Raw genomic sequence first — 22,686 nt, 5'->3', positions numbered from 1 at the left:
ACTCAACATGTTCGTTATGACTCAAGATTATATGGTGTGTCGATGTTATTTGTCAGTTGGAAAGACCAGAATTATGAGGTAGTTAAACAGCAGCATAAAGGATTTATTGTTCAATCTGGGAACACTATAGTAAGAGATACTTGGTGCATGAGGTCATGCTATGGTTCAGAGGCTGTGGAGGTTGCTAACAGGAATGACCATTTGCACTGGTTACAAGAAAAGTAGTAGTAGAAAGCCTGATGGCTGTTTATGTAGCATAAACAGACAAAGGTCAAGAGACAGGCTGAACAAGCTGGTATAAATGGAAATACACAATTTTGCAAACTCCAAACAACAGAAAATATCAAATATCTACAGTATGCAAAATTCTTAGGTTAATATCTTGTTACTGGAACGAAGGAAGGGAACCGGGGAATGTTGATCCAGTGAGAGAAAGGAAGGCAGGAATCATTTCATACAGAGCATCAGCACTCTAATTGCCAAGCTGGGCTTCATGGGATGTGGTCTGGGCTCTGTATATTTGTTGTAAAATAAAATGGTTCTTCAAATCATTGCCCAAGTTTGAAGCAGTGGAACAACTATTTCAGAAGCACAACACTTTGCCTTGGTGGATGAATGCATTGCATTGTGGTGTTGTACAGAGCCACAGAAATCAGGAAGGTTTCAGTTTTGACCTTTGATACATCACAACCTAGTACATGACCAAGTAGGAAGTGAGGATGTTAAAACTCTCTTATCCCTCTTTTCGGAAGTAGCACAAGAAAGATAATGATACAGAGGGGAGGCAATGGCCCAGTGGCATTATCACGAGATTAACAACCCAGAAACTAATGTTCAAATCCTGCCACAGCACAGGCAAAACTTGAATTCAACAGAAAACCTAAAATTAAGAATCTATCAATCACCATGAAATTGCCTATTGTCACTAAAGTCCTTCAGAGAAAGAAATTTGCTATTCTCACCTGGTCTGGCCTACATGACTCCAGACTCTCAGCAATGTGGGTGACTCTCAACTGTTCTCTGAAATGGCCTACTCAGCCAATCAGTTCACAGGCAGCTAGGGATGGGCAATAAATGCTGGCCAGCCAGCAATGCTCATGGCCCACAAGTGAATAAATAAAAATGTTCATACTTAATGTACAACATCTGTCAGAGTCAGGTAACTGCAGGGGAATAAAAGCTTAACTAGTTTAAAACAGGTCATGACAGGTCCATCACTACAGAATGAGAAAAGATACCCAAAACTCATCACAGAAGTACACGCAAGATAGTCTCTCAACCGTAGCAGCTTTCAAAGATACTGAGCACAAGACAAAAAGGCCAGGCACAAGAAGTTTATTACTTTAGTTTGCTTCTGTTCAACCAAGGACAAGAAGGGTCTTGTCACAAGTTTGAAATGTAAAATGTAAATGAGCAGTTTTTCAACTTTCATCATCTGGTTCTAATGCCTGGGACTTTTCATGGTCTGAGATGGTTTCAAAAAGCAAGGAAACCTAAAAATGATCATAGTGATCGCCTGACTGCAGGTCAAGCTAAGGTGCATAAAACCACGAAGTTCACAAATTGAAGTTTTTAAAAAATTGCCTGTGATTAACAGTTTGAATACAAGAGACTTTGATCCTGGAATTTACAACCCCACTGTATTTCAAGAAGCTTTTGTTTTGGCAGAGAAGGGAGATGGATTTGTAACTGGAATGGGAAATATTTCTCTCTCCCTCTGTCTCTGTTTTTTCTCAGTCTCTCAAAAGACAAAAGACGATAGAACAAAATGGAACAAACATCCAATTACCAACTCAAACATATCTGCAATTTTACATGGCAGGAACAGATCCAATTGAGTGCATTTAATCAACAGTCATCTCAGGTTTGAATCTAATACTTCAAGAACACCCAAGAACTTTAAACTGAATACTTTTTATTCTTTACTTTTGTACTAAACACTAGCCCCTCTTATTTTCTATAATAATGTGAGATTGATGTTGCATCTTTATTTTTTTCTCAGGGGTGAGCAAATAAATTCTTTCGAACACTCAGGAAAACCTTGAAATTAGCTCTTTAATTGCTCCTGAATTAGTTAAATTTTTTTTGGTGAGGTATTGTTGTGCACTAACAATATTAAATCTTTGAGGCAGCTTACCAAGGCAGTTGAAAAGAGTAATGCTGATTCAACCCTGCTCACCTGGTTGTAACAAAGGACCTTTGGTTCACTGAAGATTGGGAAGTTAGTTTGTTCACATCACTGGCCATTCTTTTGTTGAACTGACTACAGACCCAAGGTTCAAAAATCATCAACTATTGAAGCTCGAGCCAACGTACCTTACTCAAAAATCAAACTTAAAATCCTGAAATTTCATGACAAAGACCATCACCGTGCCAAATCTGATAATTCAGCAACACTGGGTGTTGTGGAATTACTTCTAAATAAACCTGTTAGACAATAACCTGGTGTTGTGTTTTTTTTAAAAACTTTGTCCACTCCAGTCCAACACCTGCACCTCCACATTATATAATCCAGTCAGACACAAGTTAGCCTTTTGGAAGATTGGTGTATGATTAGAAATCTTGTCTTGATTACTTGTATATTACACGGTACTTGACTGTTTTCATTCTGCAACTGTTGAACAGTTGATCAATTCAGGTACTTAATACAATTACCTTATAATGCAAGTAGTAGAGCTAAACATGTAGTTAAGAAAATGTTACACCTCACCACATTTTCCATTTTCATACTAAGTTAAAATAAGGAAACAGGATAAAAGCAAACATTCCTCAGTGTCATGTACATTAGAGATGCCCTGCCAAGCTGTCAACCTGTGAAAAAACCTCAAAGGGAGAAACCTAACTGTACAGAACAGGTAAAAACTCAACTTTGTATAGGAAAAGAAGGAAATGGTTTGATCTGAAGCACTAATCACTGACTCATGCCTGAACACCATACACTTTTACATTCTGCCACTCTACTAAACTGCAGTAGCCAATGCTAGTCAATCACTGGCAGGCCAATAAGCAACAACATAATAATCCTCAATTAACTCCTGGTTGATCAGAAGCTGGAAAAGCAAATGAAAAACATTTCTTTCTGACACCTCTCTAAATGACAAACTCCTTTATGATACTGAATTAGGATTCAGAGGAGGTTCACTAGGTTAATTCCAGAGTTGAGAGGTTTGGCTTATGAGGAGAGATTGAGTAGATTGGGATTATATTCATTGGAATGCAGAAGAATGAGGGGGGAATTTATAGAAACATTTAATTATGAATGGAATCGCTAAAATAGAAATGGGCAGCAAGGTGGCAAGCACTGCTGCCTCACAGCGCCAGAGACCCGGGTTCAATTCCCACCTCAGGCGACTCTCTGTGTGGAGTTTGCACATTCTCCCCGTGACTGCGTGGGTTTCCTCCCACAAACCAAAAATGTGCAGGTTAGCTGGATTGGCCATGCTAGATTGCCCATAGTGTCAGGTGAAGGGGTAGATGTAGGGGAATGGGTCTGGGTGGGTTGCGCTTCGGCGGATCGGTGTGGACTTGTTGGGCCGAAGGGCCTGTTTCCACACTGTAAGTGGTCTAATTATCTAATCTAAAAAAAAAAGTAGATAGGATGCTTCTACTGACAGGTGAAGCTAGGACAAGAGGGCATAGCCTCAAGATTAGAGGGAGCAAATTTAGGATTGAATTGAGAAGGAACTTTTTCACCCAGAGGGTATGTTAATCTATGGAATTCTTTGCACAGGGAAGTAGTTGACGCTACTACAGTACACTGTTTTAAAACTAAGGTAGATATTTTTTGAAAAATAAAGGAATTAAAGGGATACAGTGAGAGTGTAGGTAAGTTGAGCTGAGGCCATGAAAAGATTAGCCATTATCTTATTGAATGGCGGAGCAGGCTTGAAGGGCTGGATGGCCTACTCCTGCTCCTAGTTCATATGTTCTTATGAATTAACCTCCAGATAACCCCACTGCATTCCTGACCAGCCCTTCAGTTACATCAATGTCATGCAGAGCTGGGAACCAAGACTGCTCGTTTATTACAAAGTTCTTCAAAGGAAACACTGATAATAAGAGTGCCTCCACATATGGTCATAGATTTGTTCATGCAAATACAGACATGCCTCAGCGTATAATTCTTTGCAGAGCACACCCTTATCTTGCCAGGATTACTGAGCTTTAACCTTTAGAAGTCAGGGTGGGGCTAATCAAATTCCTCTTCGTAAAATAGATATCACGTGACAAATTCTGAAAGCAGTTTTTATTTAATAGTCTAATTTAAGCATTATGTAAAAACCAGGCTTCCCACACCCTCTTATTTGGCTTAAACCCTACAACAAGCATCTCAACAAGGTCAGATTAAATCAATGTTATCAGATTTATGGTAGGGTATTCTGGTATAAACTTCCAAGTCAGTTTTAGACTGTTGGAAACATTAAATTAGTTTGGCATATACAGTCATAGAGATGTACAGCATGGAAACAGACCCTTCGGTCCAACCCGTCCATGCCGGCCAGATATCCCAACCCAATCTAGTCCCACCTGCCAGCACCCGGCCCATATCTCTCCAACACCTTCCTATTCATATACCCATCCAAATGCCTCTTAAATGTTGCAATTGTACCAGCCTCCACCACTTCGTCTGGCAGCTCATTCCATACACGTACCACCCTCTGCGTGAAAAAGTTGCCCCTTAGGTCTCTTTTATATCTTTCCCCTCTCACCCTAAACCTATGCCCTCTAGTTTTGGACTCCCCACCCCAGGGAAAATACTTTATCCTGTTTATCCTATCCACGCCCCTTATGATTTTGTAAACCTCTATAAGGTCATCCCTCAACCTCCGACGCTCCAGGAAAAGCAGCCCCAGCCTGTTCAGCCTCTCCCGATAGCTCAGATCCTCCAACCCTGGCAACATCCTTGTAAAACTTTTCTTCACAACATCGTTCAGACAGGAAGGAGATCAGAATTGCACGCAATATTCCAACAGCGGCCTAACCAATGTCCTGTACAGCTGCAACATATCCTCCCAACTCCTGTAGTCAATACTCTGACCAATAAAAAGCATACCAAACGCCTTCTTCACTATCCTATTTACCTGTGACTCCACTTTCAAGGAGCTATGAACCTGCACTCCAAGGTCTCTTTGTTCAGCAACACTCCCTCTGACCTTACCATTAAGTGTATAAGTCCTGCTAAGATTTGCTTCCCCAAAACGCAGCCCCTCACATTTATCTGAATTAAAGTCCACCTGCCACTTCTCAGCCTATTGGCCCATCTGGTCAAGATTCTGTTGTAATGTGAGGTAACCTTCTTCACTGTCCACTACACCTCCAATTTTGGTGTCATCTGCAAACTTACTAACTATACCTTTTATGCTCGCATCCAAATCATTTATGTAAATGACAAAAAGTAGAGGACCTAGCACCGATCCTAGTGGCTCTCCACTGGTCACAGGCCTCTAGTCAGAAAAACAATCCTCCACCACCACCCTCTCTCTTCTACCTTTGAGCCAGTTCCGTATCCAAATGGCTAGTTCTCCCTGTATTCCATGAGATCTAACCTTGCTAATCAGTCTCCCATGGGGAGCCTTACTGAAGCCCATATAGATCACACCTACCGCTCTGCCCTCATCAATCCTCTTTGTTACTTCTTCAAAAAAACTCAATCAAGTTTGTGAGACATGATTTCCCATGCACAAAGCCATATTAAAGGAAAAAGTTAATTCTTTAAGTCCTTTAAAGTTTAGTCCTTGTAGAATGTCACTGAGCATCTACAGATGAAATTTCTGGGGAAGGCAAGGGGTTGTAGTTCACAATGGTTCCAACTGCATCGGCAGGAAGAGGGCTGAGGTCCTGAAAGCAGAATTCAAGGAATCAGAAAGGAATTTAAAAAGCCAGACCTCAAGAACAGTAATCTCAGAATTACTCCCAATGCCATGTGCTAATGAGCACAACAGGAGGGTCGATCAAACATGTGGGTTGGGAAGTAGTGTAGGACGGAGTGTATCATATTTCTGAGGAAGGTGGAACCTGTACAAGAGGGATGGGTTACATCTCAACAGGTCCGGGACTGATACTTTCACAGGGAGAAGAGAGAGTTAAGCTGTTTATAGTACAAAAGCTTCAAGGATGACAGGAGAAACAAAGCTGAGCAAAAAAAATGTTTAAAACCGGACACAAACCAAAAGAGACAAAGTTAAGGGCATTCTATTTGAATACATGCAGCATTCGCAACAGGTTACATGATCTAATGACAGAGGCATATATGAGGTAAATGTCAATAAAGAAATTTGGCTGCATGGTGACCAGGGCTGAAAACCAAGGATGTTCAAATAAAGACAAAACACCATGGAAACCTGAACCAAAAGCACAAGAAATATTGGGCAAACTCAGCAGGTTCAGTAGCATCCATGTGGAGAGTAAGTGTTATTGTTTCAAGTCCAGTACATTTTGAAGCCGAGCCATACTGGTTAACCTTTAACCATACTTGTTAACTGTTGCTGGACCTGCTGAGTTTCCCCAGCATTTGTTGTGTTGTTTTACTCAAGAATATTTGACAGTTAGGAACGACAGACAAAAAGAAAAAGGAGGGGGGAGTTGTGCTGACAAGATGAGATGGGCTATGTACTTTATAAGGGAGAATCAGACTGGAAGAATGATGTGTTGCCTCTCAAATAATGCAGAGTGTTTCTTAAATGGTCAGAGGTTGGCAATTCAAGATATGCAAAGGGTCTTGCGTATGTTTGTTAAAGTCACTGAAGGCTAACATTGCAGATGCAGCAAGCTGTTAGCAAGGCTAATAGATGGCTATTCAAAATTGCGTGTAACTGTTTGGATTGTTGCATTGAGTGTAATAGTTCAAAATTCCATAGATTGTGAAATGATTCTTGCAGATTATTCCCATGGAGGGAGTACAATGAAGGCTCACCAGACCTGTTATTACTATGCTATGATTGGGAAAACTAGGCCTGTATTCTCTAGAGTTTCAAAGAGTGAGAGGTAATCTCATTGATAGCTATGAAATTCTTAAAGGATAGACAATGTAGATTCATGCAAGATATTTCTGCTGGTTGGGGAGCTTAGAACAAGGGAACACAATGTAAACATAAGGGGAATATCAATCATGACCATAGTGTCAATCAATATGGAAACAGATCCTTTGGTCCAACCAGTCCTTACTGAATACAATCCCAAACTAAACTAGTCCCACCTAAACTGGACCTGCTCCTGGTCCATATCCTTCCAAATCAAAATGACGAGCTTTTCTTTTAACTCCGAGGATGGTGAATCTTTGGAATTCTTTACACGTAGAGGGAAGCACATCAAATGTTATGCAGACAGTGGGGGGTAAAAGGCAATGAAGCATCGCATCAGCTGTTATGGTATTCAATAGCAGAGCAGGCTTGACAGCTGACTGACCCACACCTGCTCTTATATTCCGATCATTCATGTGGGGTGAATGGCCTTATTCTACACTAACAGTTTTGCGATTCTTTAAAACATACTGGAATACAAAACCATTTCAATCAACATCCTCTACCTTATAGATTTGCTCATTCTCTATTTCTGAACCTTGATGGACCGGCTGTTCATTTTGGAGACACATTACAGTACTTAAGTTAGCCCTCACTCAATATCCATATGTAATTGCCAGAATGTGAATAACTGAGTCAATATTCACACCCTAAACTAAAGGGTATTGACTTCATGTGCACTACGTCTGCAATAGTTCAGTCAAATCAGTTCACGTAACCAAGATCAAATCTGGGAGCATACCTCCGTATTGCACACATCAATAATTATTGGTATACAGCTGGGGTATGAATAATTTTGTGGCAGAACTTATGCTTTTCAAAGGTTAAACCTTTTGAACAGAATTCCTGGAAAACTTGACAATGGCAGAAGATCCACAACTTTTCTACCAGTTTAACACAACTTAAAACCTGCCCACTGCTTACTTATAGGAACCATACTCTTGTTGTCAAAATTATTTTAATGAGTTCCATAGACATTTATAGAAAACATGAAAGCTTTGATATTATTAAGGCGTCATTAAATGCTTCATTAGTGAAAGTTTGCAGTGGCACACTTTGGCTCTCAGAGGCCTATGAATCTCCATGTTAGAAAAAAAAGGCAGACATATAGACAAAATCACATGAGAACTCAGACTTTTAATTAAATGTATAAGTAATGAGTCTCCCATCAGTGCTTACAGATGAGTGAAGTAGGTTAATAGGCAACTTGGGCCTGCTTTATTTAAAATAAAAAGAGTCTAATAAGTTAAGGGTTTTTGCTCATGCCCAGTCAAATCAATAAAAGGAACTCAACCATTGACACAAAAAAAAAATCCGGACTAGTGAAATTTAAATAATATTGTTAAATTGATGCGAGAGCTCATTACCCATAGAATTTTCATAATCGCATTGTCAAAGAGAGTACAATGCAAAATTGCTGATCCAAGGATTCCTTTGAATAATTATTACCTTAAAATAGAAAAATAGGATAAGGTGGATACAGCTTTTATTACACTTTGGGCTTCTGTTGTAATGCATGAATAAATCTAGAACAGAGATCAGTTTAGATTTAACAAAACATACAAAGGTGATGAATTCACATTGGAATGTTCATGTATGACAAATGCAAAACAAAGCTGTTTGGCTAAAAAAAACCTGATTGAGGGATGTGACAGGTTTTAAAAATAATATTTGGAATTAGTTACATGGATTGCCAGCCTTTTCTGTCCCACATTTCTAGTACTTCAAGCATAATTAGCATTAATATAGAAATATTTTGAAATTTACAAGAAGTTATGATATCGCAGTTGGCAAATATATGAGCAGAAATATGTCTCTTAAAGAGACTCAATTAAATTAGCTTTCAGGAAAGAAGTAAATTGTTACAGATAGAATCCCTTCAGAATGAAAAGATATTGCAGATTCCTCTTTAAATTGTAACAGCAGAATCACAAGCCCACATTAAGAGAGTGTGAGCAAGAGATCACCTCACCTGCACTAAGTAGAACATTGCGCGCAGTCGGATGCCAAGATACAATCCCAACTCTCTTGGCATGTCCCTCCAAGATGACAACAGGCTCTGTGATGGGAACTGTCAGTCCATTCTCTGGTATTTGCCAGATCTATTAACAGAAAAAAACATGTAAATTTAACTGGACTGAATAAAATGCAAACTGAGGATATCTCAAAACAAACTGTACACATTCCAATTTTGGCCAGACTTACAACCCATCAAATGAAGACAATGACAAACAGTATGTGGGATATTTAGAGGTTTACCTAGATGCGCTTCTTCCCAAGGTCTCATTAACCATCAGGCGCCACTATTAACAAGGTTTCCGCCAGAATAGGCTGCTTTTATATCCCTCCCGTACAATAATTGAATTACATGAGGAATTTTGGGGGAATGGACTTTAGATAATTTACAAACAGTCAGAGTTTGATTGTGCACATAAAGTAGCACATAATTCCGCCAAGAGAACATTAGTATGAATGAGATGGATTAAGTCAAGAGTATAAGATTAAAAGGTTACTGAACTTGGTGAAGAAACATTTGCATGGCACTAGAACTGGGAGTTTATAGTTATAAAACAAACGTGAAGAGGCGCGGGCATTTTCCTCAAAGAAAAGATTAATGAATAGCCAAATGGAGGTCTTTAATATTAAGTGATCTAGTGCAATAAACCTGTTTCGTTGCTGTAGATTCCATGTAGAACAAACAGAATCCTGCCACCCTCACTGTCTAACAATTACATTCTATAATGCTAGCAGTACTACTGTATTACTGCCACTGGACCTTCCCAGCCCTGGGAGAGATTATCTGATGGGAGCAATAAAGGTGAAAATTGTGTTTTTGAAATTTTCTGCTGATAGTCTTGTTGAACTCCCACTCAATAGAATGCTTCACTAACCCTAACCCAACATTTTATGGAAACAAAAAGCAGAATACTGCAGGTATTGAAATCTGAAATTAAAGTGGGAAATGCTGGACATATTCCAAAAAAACAGCACCTGTGGAAAGTACCATTAATGCTCGAAGAAACCCAAGCATCCAAAAATACACACGATTACAATTTTAAACTAAATAAACATTATTGTACATAAAAAAGAATTATTCAAAGCAAGCACTATTAACTTAATACCTAATTATGCTATGAACTCAGTTCTATTTTTTACTTCCCTTAAGAATTCCTTTAAACATTACAGTCTTTGAGTTCACTTATTTTTTTCAGAACCAAACCACAGCTCTCCAGAATTCACTTATTTTCTATCCAGAATTCCAGCTAATCTTCCGAGGTATGATTCTATGATATCTTGCCATTAGCTCTTTGGATTCATGAACTTTATTTCCTATAGACTGAGCTCCCTTCGTTTTTAAACAATTTCGGTAGATACAAAACTACCTTCCAAAACTTTCAAAGCCAACTCCGACAACTGGTTTCTGCTACAAGGTACTGAGAAGACCACCAAACAAAAAGAAACCGAAGAACTACAGCTGCTGGAAATCAGAAACAAATTCAGAAATCCAAGAAACTCAGGTCTGGCAGCTACTGTGGAGAGAAAGCAGAGTGAATGTTTCAGGTCTGGTGACCCTTTCTCAGGAGTTAGTTTGCATACAGAGAGGACCACTCAGTTTTTTATTTGCTGCAGCTAGGAAAAATCTGAGCATTTTTCCCCCCAAACTGAATTGCCTGCTTCAGTCAGTAAATACATAGATAAATCTCACAAATCAGCATTCCAACCATAGCTCCATTCAATCATTCATGTCAATGATATTACGGTAAGTTGAGATTTAAATAAAAATACAAATTATTTTACTTTTGACAGAATTCCAATTCTGCAATCATGGTAATTAAATTTCTTTAAATCATCTTTTCCCCAAAATGTCTGCTGGAAGGAGGCCAGTCCACCCACAGAATTCACGCTGACTCCGTACAACAATTGAATGAATCCCATTTCCCCACTCTATCCCTGTACCTCCAGTTCCTTTTAATTTCACTTTGAAATCAATGGTCTCTGCTTTCACCACACTTGGGCGGAGAGTCCCAGGTCATTGCCATTCATAGCATAAAATAGCTCCTCTACACATTTCTCTTGATAAACATTCCCCTTAATACACATGCATCGTGCCTTGCATGTCACCCATTCTATCAGAGGAACTCAGTGCAGTTCAAGACCCTCATCTTGCAGACAAATCTTCTGAATGTGCTATTTTACTGGTCTAATTTCAGTAACTAAATCAGGAGTTTCCCTGTGGAGGGTAATTCAATCATTTCAAAAAAATTGCAAAGTAAATCAAGCTCTCAGACTGCTGGAATGTGCATAATTCTAAAAGATATGCTGCTGAGTTAGCAGATTCCAACAGGACAAAGTCTCGCTGAAAGGACTGAAGTTTGGCCTGTTATGAATAAATCTTCACAACATTACCTCAAGAGTATGCTCAAATTGCAGGTGAGCAGAGTTCTTAATGCTGAACCTTTTCCAAAAAAACTCAAACTTTATCATTAACTCCGAACTAGCAGTAACATTGAACATTATGGTCTGCTTTCCATCTAGCTCATCTGATAGAGAGTTAAAAATCCATACAGATCAGTAAACTCTGGGTCCATGGCACATGGTGAATTATCAGTCCAGTTTGCCAGGAAAAGAACTGTTACATTTTTCCCTTTGCACCCCATGCTAAATGGGAAATATTTAGCTTTTGTTCCCACGCTTTATGATAACGTGGTGACCGCTGTTGGAAAGTGTGGGTGGATGATATGCTACAAAATTGAGCAGCCTGCCAACACTCACTGTCTAGACTCAGTTAGGATGAGAACATTCATACAGTATACCTTAATACACAATTGCAAAAAATAAAATGCCCATGGCAGCATTCAGTTGATCTTAATTCCAGGTTATTCAGACCATTACTTTATCTGGAGGTCTAACCATTATCTTTGAAAGGAATTTCAATGTGCCCTATTTTTGTTTTTAAATATTACCCATTTTTACTGCAGGTACCAAAAGGCAGCCGGCATTTACTGTCTCGCTCTAGCGATCTTAAAAAATGGTGGTGATGGACCGCCTTGAACCTACAGCAAAGAATTTCCCTCACCGATTTAGGTCAGATATTTAAGGAATCTATCACGGACGAGGAAGCTATGATCAAATCAGGAATCTGGAGGCAAAGTTGTTCCCATGCATCTGCTGCCTTTTGGGTGGAGCCAATCACAGATTGGGAAGCTATTGCAAAGCATGACAGTACAGAGGCCAGCTGTGGTATATGCTCATGGTCTGAGTGGATGTTTTATGTCAGTCAATAATGCACCTATCAAACATGTTGTTTAGTTGTGCTTCTGGCCATTGTAGTCACACCTGTCAAGGCAAGACTGTCCCATAGTAGGCTTGAGTGGACTTTAGAGTATCAGATGATGAGTTACTCGATGACTGGTTTTTGGTCAATGGTGACCAATGTTGATAGTGGTATTACTATAGAATTTCAAAGGGATATGGGACTGTCTCACTGGAGACCATCTTACATAGCATTCAAGTGGCAATTAAAACTGCACATCGGTCTAAGCCCATGGGGTTGCTGCATGCAGGAATGCATTTATACATTACTTGAGGAATCATGAATGAATGACAGTACAAATCAGCAAACAACCTCACTTCCAACTTGCAGTTAGAAATGAGGTCACTGATAATTGCAGCTATAAAATGTTGCTCCCTTTACTAACAGTTTAGCTTCAAATAGTTTTCTGACTTTACTGTTCCTACTCCATTAATTATCCTATATCCCTCTAGCATGTTAGAAGGTAAATTACTAAAGTAGCAAAGGGCTAATGGTATTTGTGTAGGAGGTCACATTGAAGACCAGTACATGAGGAGGAGAAATGATGAAAAAAGATCTGTTATCTATTCAGGGCATAGATACAACAGCAAAGAGAGATATACGACAGAAGGAAGAATTTTTTTTTAAAATGGGGAGGCAATGGAATACATTATTTGGGTGCATTATTGACGCAAAAAAACTGATTAGTGGGCGGCACGGTGGCACAGTGGTTAGCACTGCTGCCTCACAGCGCCAGAGACCCGGGTTCAATTCCCACCTCAGGCGACTGACTGTGTGGAGTTTGCACGTTCTCCCTGTGTCTGCGTGGGTTTTCTCCGGGTGCTCCGGTTTCCTCCCACATCACAAAGATGTGCAGGGTCAGGTGAATTGGCCACACTAAATTGCCCGTAGTGCTAGGTAAGGGGTAAATGTAGGGGTATGGGTGGGTTTCGCTTTGGCGGGTCGGTGTGGACTTGTTGGGCTGAAGGGCCTGTTTCCACACTGTAATCTAATCTAATCTAATCATGTGGAAACTAAGCACTTACATAGACTAGCTTGGATGAACAATGAACTTGTGTTTTGTATGCAATAAAGGCCTTCAACAGCAGATGGCAGTGATGTGGTTAAACCAGTTGTGCTGCAAGTTAAAGCAGAAAGCTCCAACATTTTTTTATATCTGATGCCTCACGACCTCAAAAATCTGCATCAATGTTATTGTTAGTTTGCATCCATTTCAAGGGGCGTATAACAATTTTGGTGTTTCGATTCAAGATTTACAGCACAAAAAATGACTCTTCCTCAAAAAATAGATCAGAATTCCTGAGGCTGCATAAACAGAATTGGCAGTACACACAGAATAAACATGGTTGAGGCCTGTAGGATGAACAATTTATTGTTCCTATTCCATTAATTACCACATGTCCCTCTAAGATGACATTACAAAGCGCTAGAAGGTAAATTACCGAAGTAGCAAAGGGCCAATGAGCAATATTGTAAGCGACAATACTTTCAGTTCAAATGCTATTCTTCCATTTATCCAGCTGTTTGATATATTCTTTCATTTAAACAATTCTTGAAATTTAAATGAAGGATAATGGACACCTTAGTTAAAAAAAAATGCATTCAAGGTTAAGGATATATTAAGAATACTGGGATTGGTATCTCAACACATATGGAGGAAGCCAGACAAATCCTCAAAACCCATCTCTTGCTTCATTTGAAACCAGGGCCCATCGAACATTTATCAACAAGCTTCAGTCAAAGTTTTGATGACAGTCAGGCTTGGCTTGCTAAACTGTCCAACATTATGTAGATTGGATCGAAGTTGAAGTTATTTTTCCAAAAATGACATGGATGACAAATGAATCTACTATAGCCAAGTTGGCGGGTGACAAAAATAGGTGGGAAGGCAAGTGATGAGGATGAAACAAACAGGATAAGTGGGCAAAAACTTAGCAGATAAAATATAATGTGGGAAAATGTGAGGAATGCACTTTGGCAGGAAGCATAGAAGAGCTATACATTATTTAAGTGGAGAAAGACAGCAGAGATCTGCACAAGACAGGCATTTGGGAATCCTCAAGTATGAAATCACAAAAAGCTAGCATCCAAGTTCAGTGGATAATTGGGAAGGTAAATGAATTGTTTGCCTTCATTTCAAAGGGAATGAAATATAAAAATGGGGAAGTCTTACTAAAACAATTCAAAGCACTAGTCAGATTAGATCTTGTATACTGTGAAGAGATTTCGGCCACCTATAAAGAAAAGATATTTACAAGCAGGCCAGAGAAGATCCACTCAGTTGATAGCCATTATGAAGGAAAATTCTTCTAATGGTTAGAGTAGGTCAGGCTTGTAATCATTGCAGTTTAGAGGAATGAGAGGGGACCATATTGAAACAAACAGGGATTCTTAGGGGTTTGCCAGGGTTAGAGTTAGGCAAAGACAGGCTGAGCAGTTGTTTCCTCTTGTGAAATGATCTCAGACCAGGATCACCTATTTAAGGCAGTGTCTTTTCTCAGAGGGGAATGAATCTGCAGAATTCTTTACTGGAGAGAGGTGTCGAGATTAGGCTGCTCGACTGACAGATTTTTAATCAGAATTTGAATAAAGGGTTTAGGAATAAGGGTAGGAAAGTGAAGTTGAGGATTATTATTACATCGTTGAGGATTCTTACATTAGCCAATTTACATCTGATCAAATGGCAGAGTAGACTCAATGAACAACTGGTTGACCTCTGCTTCCATGTCTTATGATCCAAGCCTCGTTTTAGACCACAGTTTCTCAGTAAACAAGTTAACCTATTCTTACTATATCACAAACTCTGGAAACAACGTCCCCAAGTATGACTTGAAGTTCCCTCGGATATTGATGTGTGCTTCTGAGACGTCAGGTTGGTGAGTGAGGCCCTTCAGTGGTGGGCTTGTCTTGTCCTGTCCATTCCAACCCTCTCTCCACATAGGATCATAAGAAATAGGAGCAGGAATACACCATGGGCCCCTCAAACCTGCCTGCCATTCACTAAGACCATTTCTGATCTGCCTCAGGCTGCAACTGCTTGTTTTTACCAGCTCTTCAAAGACCTCAGCTCCTCACATAGATATTTCAAAGATCTATCTATTTCCTCTTTAAATACTTTGTGTTCTACTTACCATAACTCTTTGGGCTAGAGAAATCACCACGCTTGCATCCCATTATTCCGTAGCTATGCCCCCTCGTTCAACGGGTCTCAGCCCCTGCCAAGCTCCCTCAGAATCTTGTAAATTTCATCAGCACCACCCCTCATTCTTCAAAACTCTAATGAATAAAGGTTTAACCTTTATTCTTGACAGGTGAACCCATTCATCCCAGGAATCAGCTTAGTGATTCTTTCTTGAACTGCCTCCAAAACCTGTGTATATCCTTCTTTAAATAAGGGAGGCAAAACTGTATACTGTACTCCAGCAGCAGCCTCACTAACAGCATTGACTGTGTTATTAAGACTTCCCCTATTTTTAAAGTCCAGCCTCATAACTATAAAGAGCAAGTTTAACTCTTGTAGTTGAATTCACCTCAAGGCCATTAGAAATAGTGAAATAAGCTACTTGGATCTACTCTGGGTTGAATATTTTCCTTTTTAATGGAATCACTGCATTTGTCACAGCACATTTCTTTGCATTTCCTGACAAGTGACAGACAAGAGAAGGGAGAGATGTAACCTTCAATGATAAAAATAATCCTGCCAACTCATCTGAATAAAAGGTACCTATCATCTAAGTGGGAATCCTGACTGCTAAGGTGGCGAACTTAGAGCACTGATCAGTACATGAGAATGAGATATTATAGCAGTCACTGAGACATGTTTGAAGGAAGGGCAGGACTGGCAGCTCAACATTCCAGGGTATATAATTTTCAGGGATGACGTGGAAAGATGAAAGGGGGATAGGGGCACTGCATTACTGATAAAGGAAATTACTACTGCAGTAATGAGGGAGAATGTCTTCCATGGGTCTTCAAATGAGGCCATTTGAATAGAGATTGGAAATAAGGGGGATTTCACTGCTGGGATTTTACCACAGGCCGCCCAATCAGAGGGAGTTGGAGAAGCAGTTATGAAAGTAAATCACAGACACAAGAGAAATAGGGTCATGGTAGTCAGGGATTTCAATTTTGTTAAAAACCAAGATCTTGAGTGTGAAAGGATTAGTTGAGGTGGAGTTTTTAAAGAAGTGCACCCAAGGAGCCTTTTGTGCCTGTACATAGGAAGTCTTACCAGAGATGGGACAATGTTAGACCTATCCTAGGGAACGAAGCCAGTCAAGTGGTTGACATGTCAGTGGGCAGACATTTTGGGGCTAGTGACTATAACTTTACATTTAAAAGGTCATAATGAAAAGGAATAAGGACAGTGCAGTAGTTAAGGTCTGAATTGGGGTAAGGCTGATTTCAATATCATGAAATTGGATCTGGGAAACAGACTGGGTGCAGCTGCTTGTAGTTAAGTGTACAGTTGGAAAGCAGGAGTCTTTAAAAAATAGTGCAGTGAGAATTCAGGGCTAGTGTGTTCCTCTAAGAGTGAAGGGCAAAGACAACTAAATTTATTGAAGAGGGAAATGCAGTTGATGTGGTGTATGTGGATGTGAGAAAGGCCTTAGGTCTCACATGGAAGGCTGATCCAAAGAGAAAGAGCCCATGGGAGCCAAGGCAAGTTCAAGCAGAGGTAAAGGCGTTGTGGTATTATCACTTGATCGTTAATCCAGAGACCCAGATGATGGGGACCTTGGTTTGAATCCTGCCAGATGGTGCAATTTGAATTCAATAAAATCTGGAATTAACAGTCGAATTATGACCATGAAACCATTGCTGATTGTCTGAAAAGCCAAGCGAGTTCACTAATGTCTTTCAGGGAATAAACCGTCATTTTCTAGTCTGCATGTGACTCGAGACCCACAGCAATGGGGTCGACTCTTTAAATATCCAGTGGGCAGTTGAGATAGGCAATAAATGCTGGCCTAGCCAGTCAGGCCATGATCCTGTGAATGAAGAAAGTTCGCAAACTGAACCTAAAATTACAACTAGGAGGCAATTGGTAATGTTGGAGGACTAATTGTAAGGCCTTGTAAGGCCGGTGACCAGCAGCATACCACAGGTATTGTACTCTGATCCTTGTTGTTGTGAATTTAGATGGTCTAATTAGGTTTGTAGATGACATGAAAGTTGGTGCTGTTGACAGTGAGGAGGATGGTCTAAGGCTACAATCCAGGCTATTATTAATCAGCTGGTAATTCGGGCATAGCAACAACAGATGGAATTTAATTCTGATAAAAAGTGTTACTTCACAGCTGTACAGGACATTGGTTAGGCCACTATTGCAATACTGCATACAATTCTGATCGTCCTGCTATAGGAAAGACATTGTTAAATTTGAAGAGGGTTCAGAAAAGATTTGCAAGAACGTGACCGAGGTTGGAGGATTTGAGCTATAGGGAAAGGCTTTATAAGCTGGAGCTTTTTCTTTGTAGCAGAGGATGAGTGGTGACCTTATAGGAGGACAATAAAATACATGAGAGCCATGGATAGAGTGAATAAACAAGGTCTTTTTCTCCCAGAATGGGGGAGTCCAAAACTAGAGAACATATTTATGGTGAGAGGGGAAAGATTTAAAGGGGACCTTAAGGGCAACTTTTTCACGCAGAGGTGATGCGTACAGAGAAACTTTGATTATCAAAACGACATGGGCAGGGAGTATTTTACTTGGATAATAGACGTTCCTCTGTATTTGGAATGAGCTGCCAATGGAAGTGGTGGAGGCTTTTAAAAGTTATCTGGACGGATGTTTGAATAGGAAGGTTTTAGAGGGATATGGGCCAAATGCTGGCAAATGGGACTAGATCAGTTTAGGATATCTGGTCTCTTTCCATGCTGTATAGCTCTATTAGTGCAAGGTGGTATATTTTGGGAAGGATATACATAATGAATGTTAAGTCCCTATGGAGAACTGAGGAACAACAGAACCTTCATTTACAAATCCATAGAGCCCCGAAGATGTCAACACATGTAGAAAGGGTGGCATACAGGATGTTTGCTTTCATTTAGGCCACAGATGGAAAACTGTGCGCAGTTCTGGTCACCACATAAGGATGCGATTACACTGGAGAGGGTATAGAGGAGATTCACCAGGATGTTGCCTCGGATGGAAAGTTTCAGTTATATGGGGAGACTATATAGGCTGGGTTTGTTTTACCTAGAGCAGAGGCTGAGGAGGGAATCTGATTGAGGAATACAAATTTAAGAGGCATAGACAGGGTCAACTGGGGAATCTTTTCCCTCTTGCAGACATGTATAAGAGCAAAGGGTGCAAGTTTGAGGTGAGGAGTAAGTGGCTTAGACAGGATTTGAGGAAAAGGTTTTCACCCAGAAGGTGGTAGAATTATGGAACATGCTGGCTGTGAAGATGGTGGAAGCAGGTACTCAATATATAAACAACATCTGGGTGAGCATTTAAAATGCCTTAGTCTGCCATGTACCAAGTACAGGTAAGTGGGATTAATGAAGTTTGGTGTTTGTTGGTCAGTACAGCCATAGTGGGCTAAAGGGCCTGTTCTATGCTTTTGACTCAACAAGTGGACAGTACAAACAAAGTTTAGGCAAAAGTTCAAATCATTCATTTTTTGCATGCTTTCAAAATAGTTCTAATCAGGTTTTCTGATCTGTTCACTTCACAGGAGGGGGTTAAAAAGACAATGCAATGACTCATATCCTGACATCATCCTTTGAGCCATTAACACTGCAGATGTTAAACAAAAATAACGAGTTCATCTGGTTCTAAATTAAAGCAAAGGATAATTCTCAGCTGAACAGTATACCTTTGAAAGCTATGGGTAAAGTAATTCAAAATATAGCCTGGTGTTCAAATTAGCGTTTTTTTTAAAACCCTACCGCAATCAAAGATAGATGCAAACAAACAGTACAGCCTGATTTCTGAACTCCCATATAGCTCCCAACAACATATCTTACTGAAATTCAAGGGATGAAGTTGAAGACTCAGATACCAAGTCTGAAGGCTTTGTAACAAACATGTCAAACTATAAACATGTGCTAGTATTTAATGCATTGGAATTCCTAAGCAGTGATGAAACCAGTTTCAAGCACAATGGGAAACAGATTCTAGCTCACCACAGTTGAGCAGCCTGGCAGAAGACGGTTCTGCTCAGTAACTATGCACAAGAAAAAATAGCAAATCACAGAATTTAAAATCACTAATGGTGGACAGCTGAATGTCACCGTTTGCTTAAATGAAGTGAAATAAGCACAAACTCTGAATGGAGAGGCAAGAAATAGACAGAATGGATTCAGGGTTTGGCATTTAAATTTGACTGCCTTGGTTGGAACGTAATGCTTGATCTTGGCCAGGCCACAGGGCAGAGTGTGGTGAGAGGATTATATGTTTAGTCACACTACGATCCTTGGTAGTTCTTCTTTCCCAATAACCAGCTACACTACACAAAGGTCATCTTGTTTTTCTTAACTGGTCAATCAACACTGGTGCATATACTCCAATAACCACTTGCCTCCAATGCTATCTGCATAGACAGCAGTAAAGCTCAAGATAGGATAGGAGTTTGTGACATGCAAGCTCAAGTTGTAGTTACATTTACTGAAACTTCAAATGGACTAATGACCTTGATCTCAAAAGAAATAACTGGAGACTGAAAAGCTCCTTATCCACTCATCCTGTCACCACAGTGAATATTCAAAATTGAGATTCACCAAAGAACTTAACCACAGATTAGTACATATATTGACATTCAAATTGACTAGGAGAGATGAATGGAACTCAAATCCTGAAGAAAAACAAGTTGACTGTTTTGACGTTGGTTTCTCACCTCAGTGCAATAGAAGATACAAGTGATAAAATCATATTATTTCTTACACGATCCATTCACCAAGTGCTGCATGTCGGATTTTAGTGGCTGCAGAATGAACTTATTGATATCAAACTGAACTTAACACAATAGCGCATATGAGGAGTCATTATAATTTCCTAGAGCCCAGATCCCATGTCGGGGTATTATAGTGGTTCAAGTCAGGGTAGTAACTAATGTTGCAGTAGATGCATGTGGAGACATCAGCATGGCATATAAATTTTAGCTTTACTGTGATAACTATTTGGTAATAAAAGCTTCCATTTGGTCATAACCTCCTACATCATCACACTAACGGTGGTCACTGGTAAGGTTCAGAAGTTCCCAATTGGGAATTCCATGTTGTACCTACAAATCCATATAGTATTCAGAATGACTGTAGTCTAAATAGAGACGCAATTTTCTGCTGAACCTTTTAAGTGTAACATGTAGAGTGAGAAAGAGGAAAAGGAGTTTCATAAGGCCAAATATTTGTTTTGGCTATCAAAACGTTCCCTCAGAGATGAGAGATTGTATGATATTACCCACAAGCTAATCTGCATAAGTAGTGTATGTGTAAAGAGAACCTTGGATCAATATGCAACAGGTCACTTTTATAGAGACCAGCTGTACATTCTGAAAGTCAGTCGATTTGCTCACCCAAGACCGGAGTTGCAATATGACGACCACACAGCCAATTTCAGTAGCAGCGACAATAAAGAAGTAATCCAAATTTAATAGTCTATAACGTATTTGCTCTCTGCTTCTCAGCAAAACTCCGTGTCTGCGTGGGTTTCCTCCGGGTGCTCTGCTTTCCTCCCACAGTCCAAAGCTGTACAGGTCAGGTGAATTGGCCATGCTAAATTGCCCATAGTGTTGGGAATCTAATCTAATCTAAAAAAACTACTTAACTTTCAAAATCAGTCTGAAAATAGAGAATGAAAAGTTGTCACATATCAACACTATCGATGCATGTCCATTTTCTCCATCTTTCAACTGGCTTGCCCCGGGAATTTCCAGACCTACCAGTCAGCAGCACTGCCAGAATGAACACATCCCCAAATTACAAAAAGACAGAGGCAATGGAGAAGTTGCAGAGACAACATGCAAGCCTAATATTAGAAAATATAGATATACATACTTAGTGACCTGCATTTACCAGGTGCCTTTAACACTGAAAACATTCCAAGGCACTTCACAGAAACATTATCAAACAAGATTTGGCACTAAGTTACTAAAGGAGATATTAGAACAGGTTGGTTAAAGTAGAAGATTTTAAACAGCATTTAAAGGAATGAGATTAAGAATGGTTTTGGGAAATACAAACCATAACATGATGGGAATGTTTTCAGCCCCATCTGTACACATAGCTTTGCCATTTGGGAATGAGTGATATGCACAATTGGATAGTATTGGCATGAGGGTGGAAGACTGGGGTGCAATCAGCTTTGGAGAAGTGAATAAGAACAAGTACACAGGGCTAAGAGGGGACGTACTGTCACTCTGACTCTATAATTGATGCAGCCAATTATCAACTTATAATTACTCTCTTTAACACCTATATTGCATAAATCAATTCTGTTTCCTCCATGTAGGCACAGCCAGCAGAGAACTTGATGGACAGAAGATTGCAATATTAGTTTTAATGTCCAGAAAACAAAATTGTTAGAAAATTTATAAGGAAAATTTATTGTACCGACTGGGAAAAGTCGAGCCTAATTAACATTCGATTACTATTTACTAGTGCAAATTAGTTTAATTAATTATAGACAGGCGCCAGATGTATTTACAACACAGCAGATGCGACAACACTACTACACATTGACAGTGAGCAATTTAACTTTTGTCATTAGGATAATGTAAAGTGTAATGTTATTAATGAGTGCGAGCAGCAGCTTAGGTAAGACAGTTTGTTTTAAAATTACTTACCGGTAGCAGGCAGCGGTGTTTTTTTTCCTCTCTTTACAGAAAGAGCGGGAGCAGCAGGGGGAAGTGACGAAGACCGAAGGGGCAGCCGTGTAGGTTTTTTCCCTTTAAAAGCGCGCAGGAGAAGAACCAGAGGCACTACAGAGGTAGTGTCTCCCACCCGCCCTCCTCCTCTAACCTAAATAATAAGACCCGTTGTGGTAAGTAGGTAAGTGCTGCATTTTGCCTGTTGTATTCTTTAGACCCAGTTTTTTTTTTATAAAAGGTTACTTTCAGAGGGATGGCAGTGAAGGCAGTGCAATGTTCCTCTTGCAACATGTTTGAGGTGAGGGATGCCATGGACGTCCCTGCTGATAACACTTGCCGGAAGTGCATCCATCTCCAGCTCCTCCAAGACCGTGTTAGGGAACTGGAGCTGGAGTTGGATGAACTTAGGATCATTCGGGAGGCAGAGGGGGTCATAGATCGGAGCTTTAGGGAAGTAGTAACTCCAAAGATGGCAGATAGATGGGTGACAGTGAGGGGGACTGGGAGGAAGCAACCAGTGCAGGGACCCCCTGCGGCC

At 40.0% G+C, this 22,686-nt stretch overlaps 1 protein-coding gene across 2 annotated transcripts in view; it reads right to left on the bottom strand.

The window, feature by feature from the left end:
• coro1cb (coronin, actin binding protein, 1Cb) overlaps positions 1-22,686 on the bottom strand; it is a 172,991-nt gene that overhangs the window by 28,817 nt on the left and 121,488 nt on the right. For both annotated transcript variants that reach the window (XM_043715528.1, XM_043715529.1), the window contains exon 4: positions 8,992-9,121. In XM_043715528.1, the coding sequence (XP_043571463.1) occupies positions 8,992-9,121 (130 nt within the window). The remainder of the gene's footprint in view (positions 1-8,991; positions 9,122-22,686) is intronic.

This window comes from Chiloscyllium plagiosum, chromosome 25 (genome assembly GCF_004010195.1).
Source record: "Chiloscyllium plagiosum isolate BGI_BamShark_2017 chromosome 25, ASM401019v2, whole genome shotgun sequence".
NCBI classification, from domain to species: Eukaryota; Metazoa; Chordata; class Chondrichthyes; order Orectolobiformes; family Hemiscylliidae; genus Chiloscyllium; species Chiloscyllium plagiosum.
This window is presented reverse-complemented; position numbering and strand designations above follow the sequence as displayed.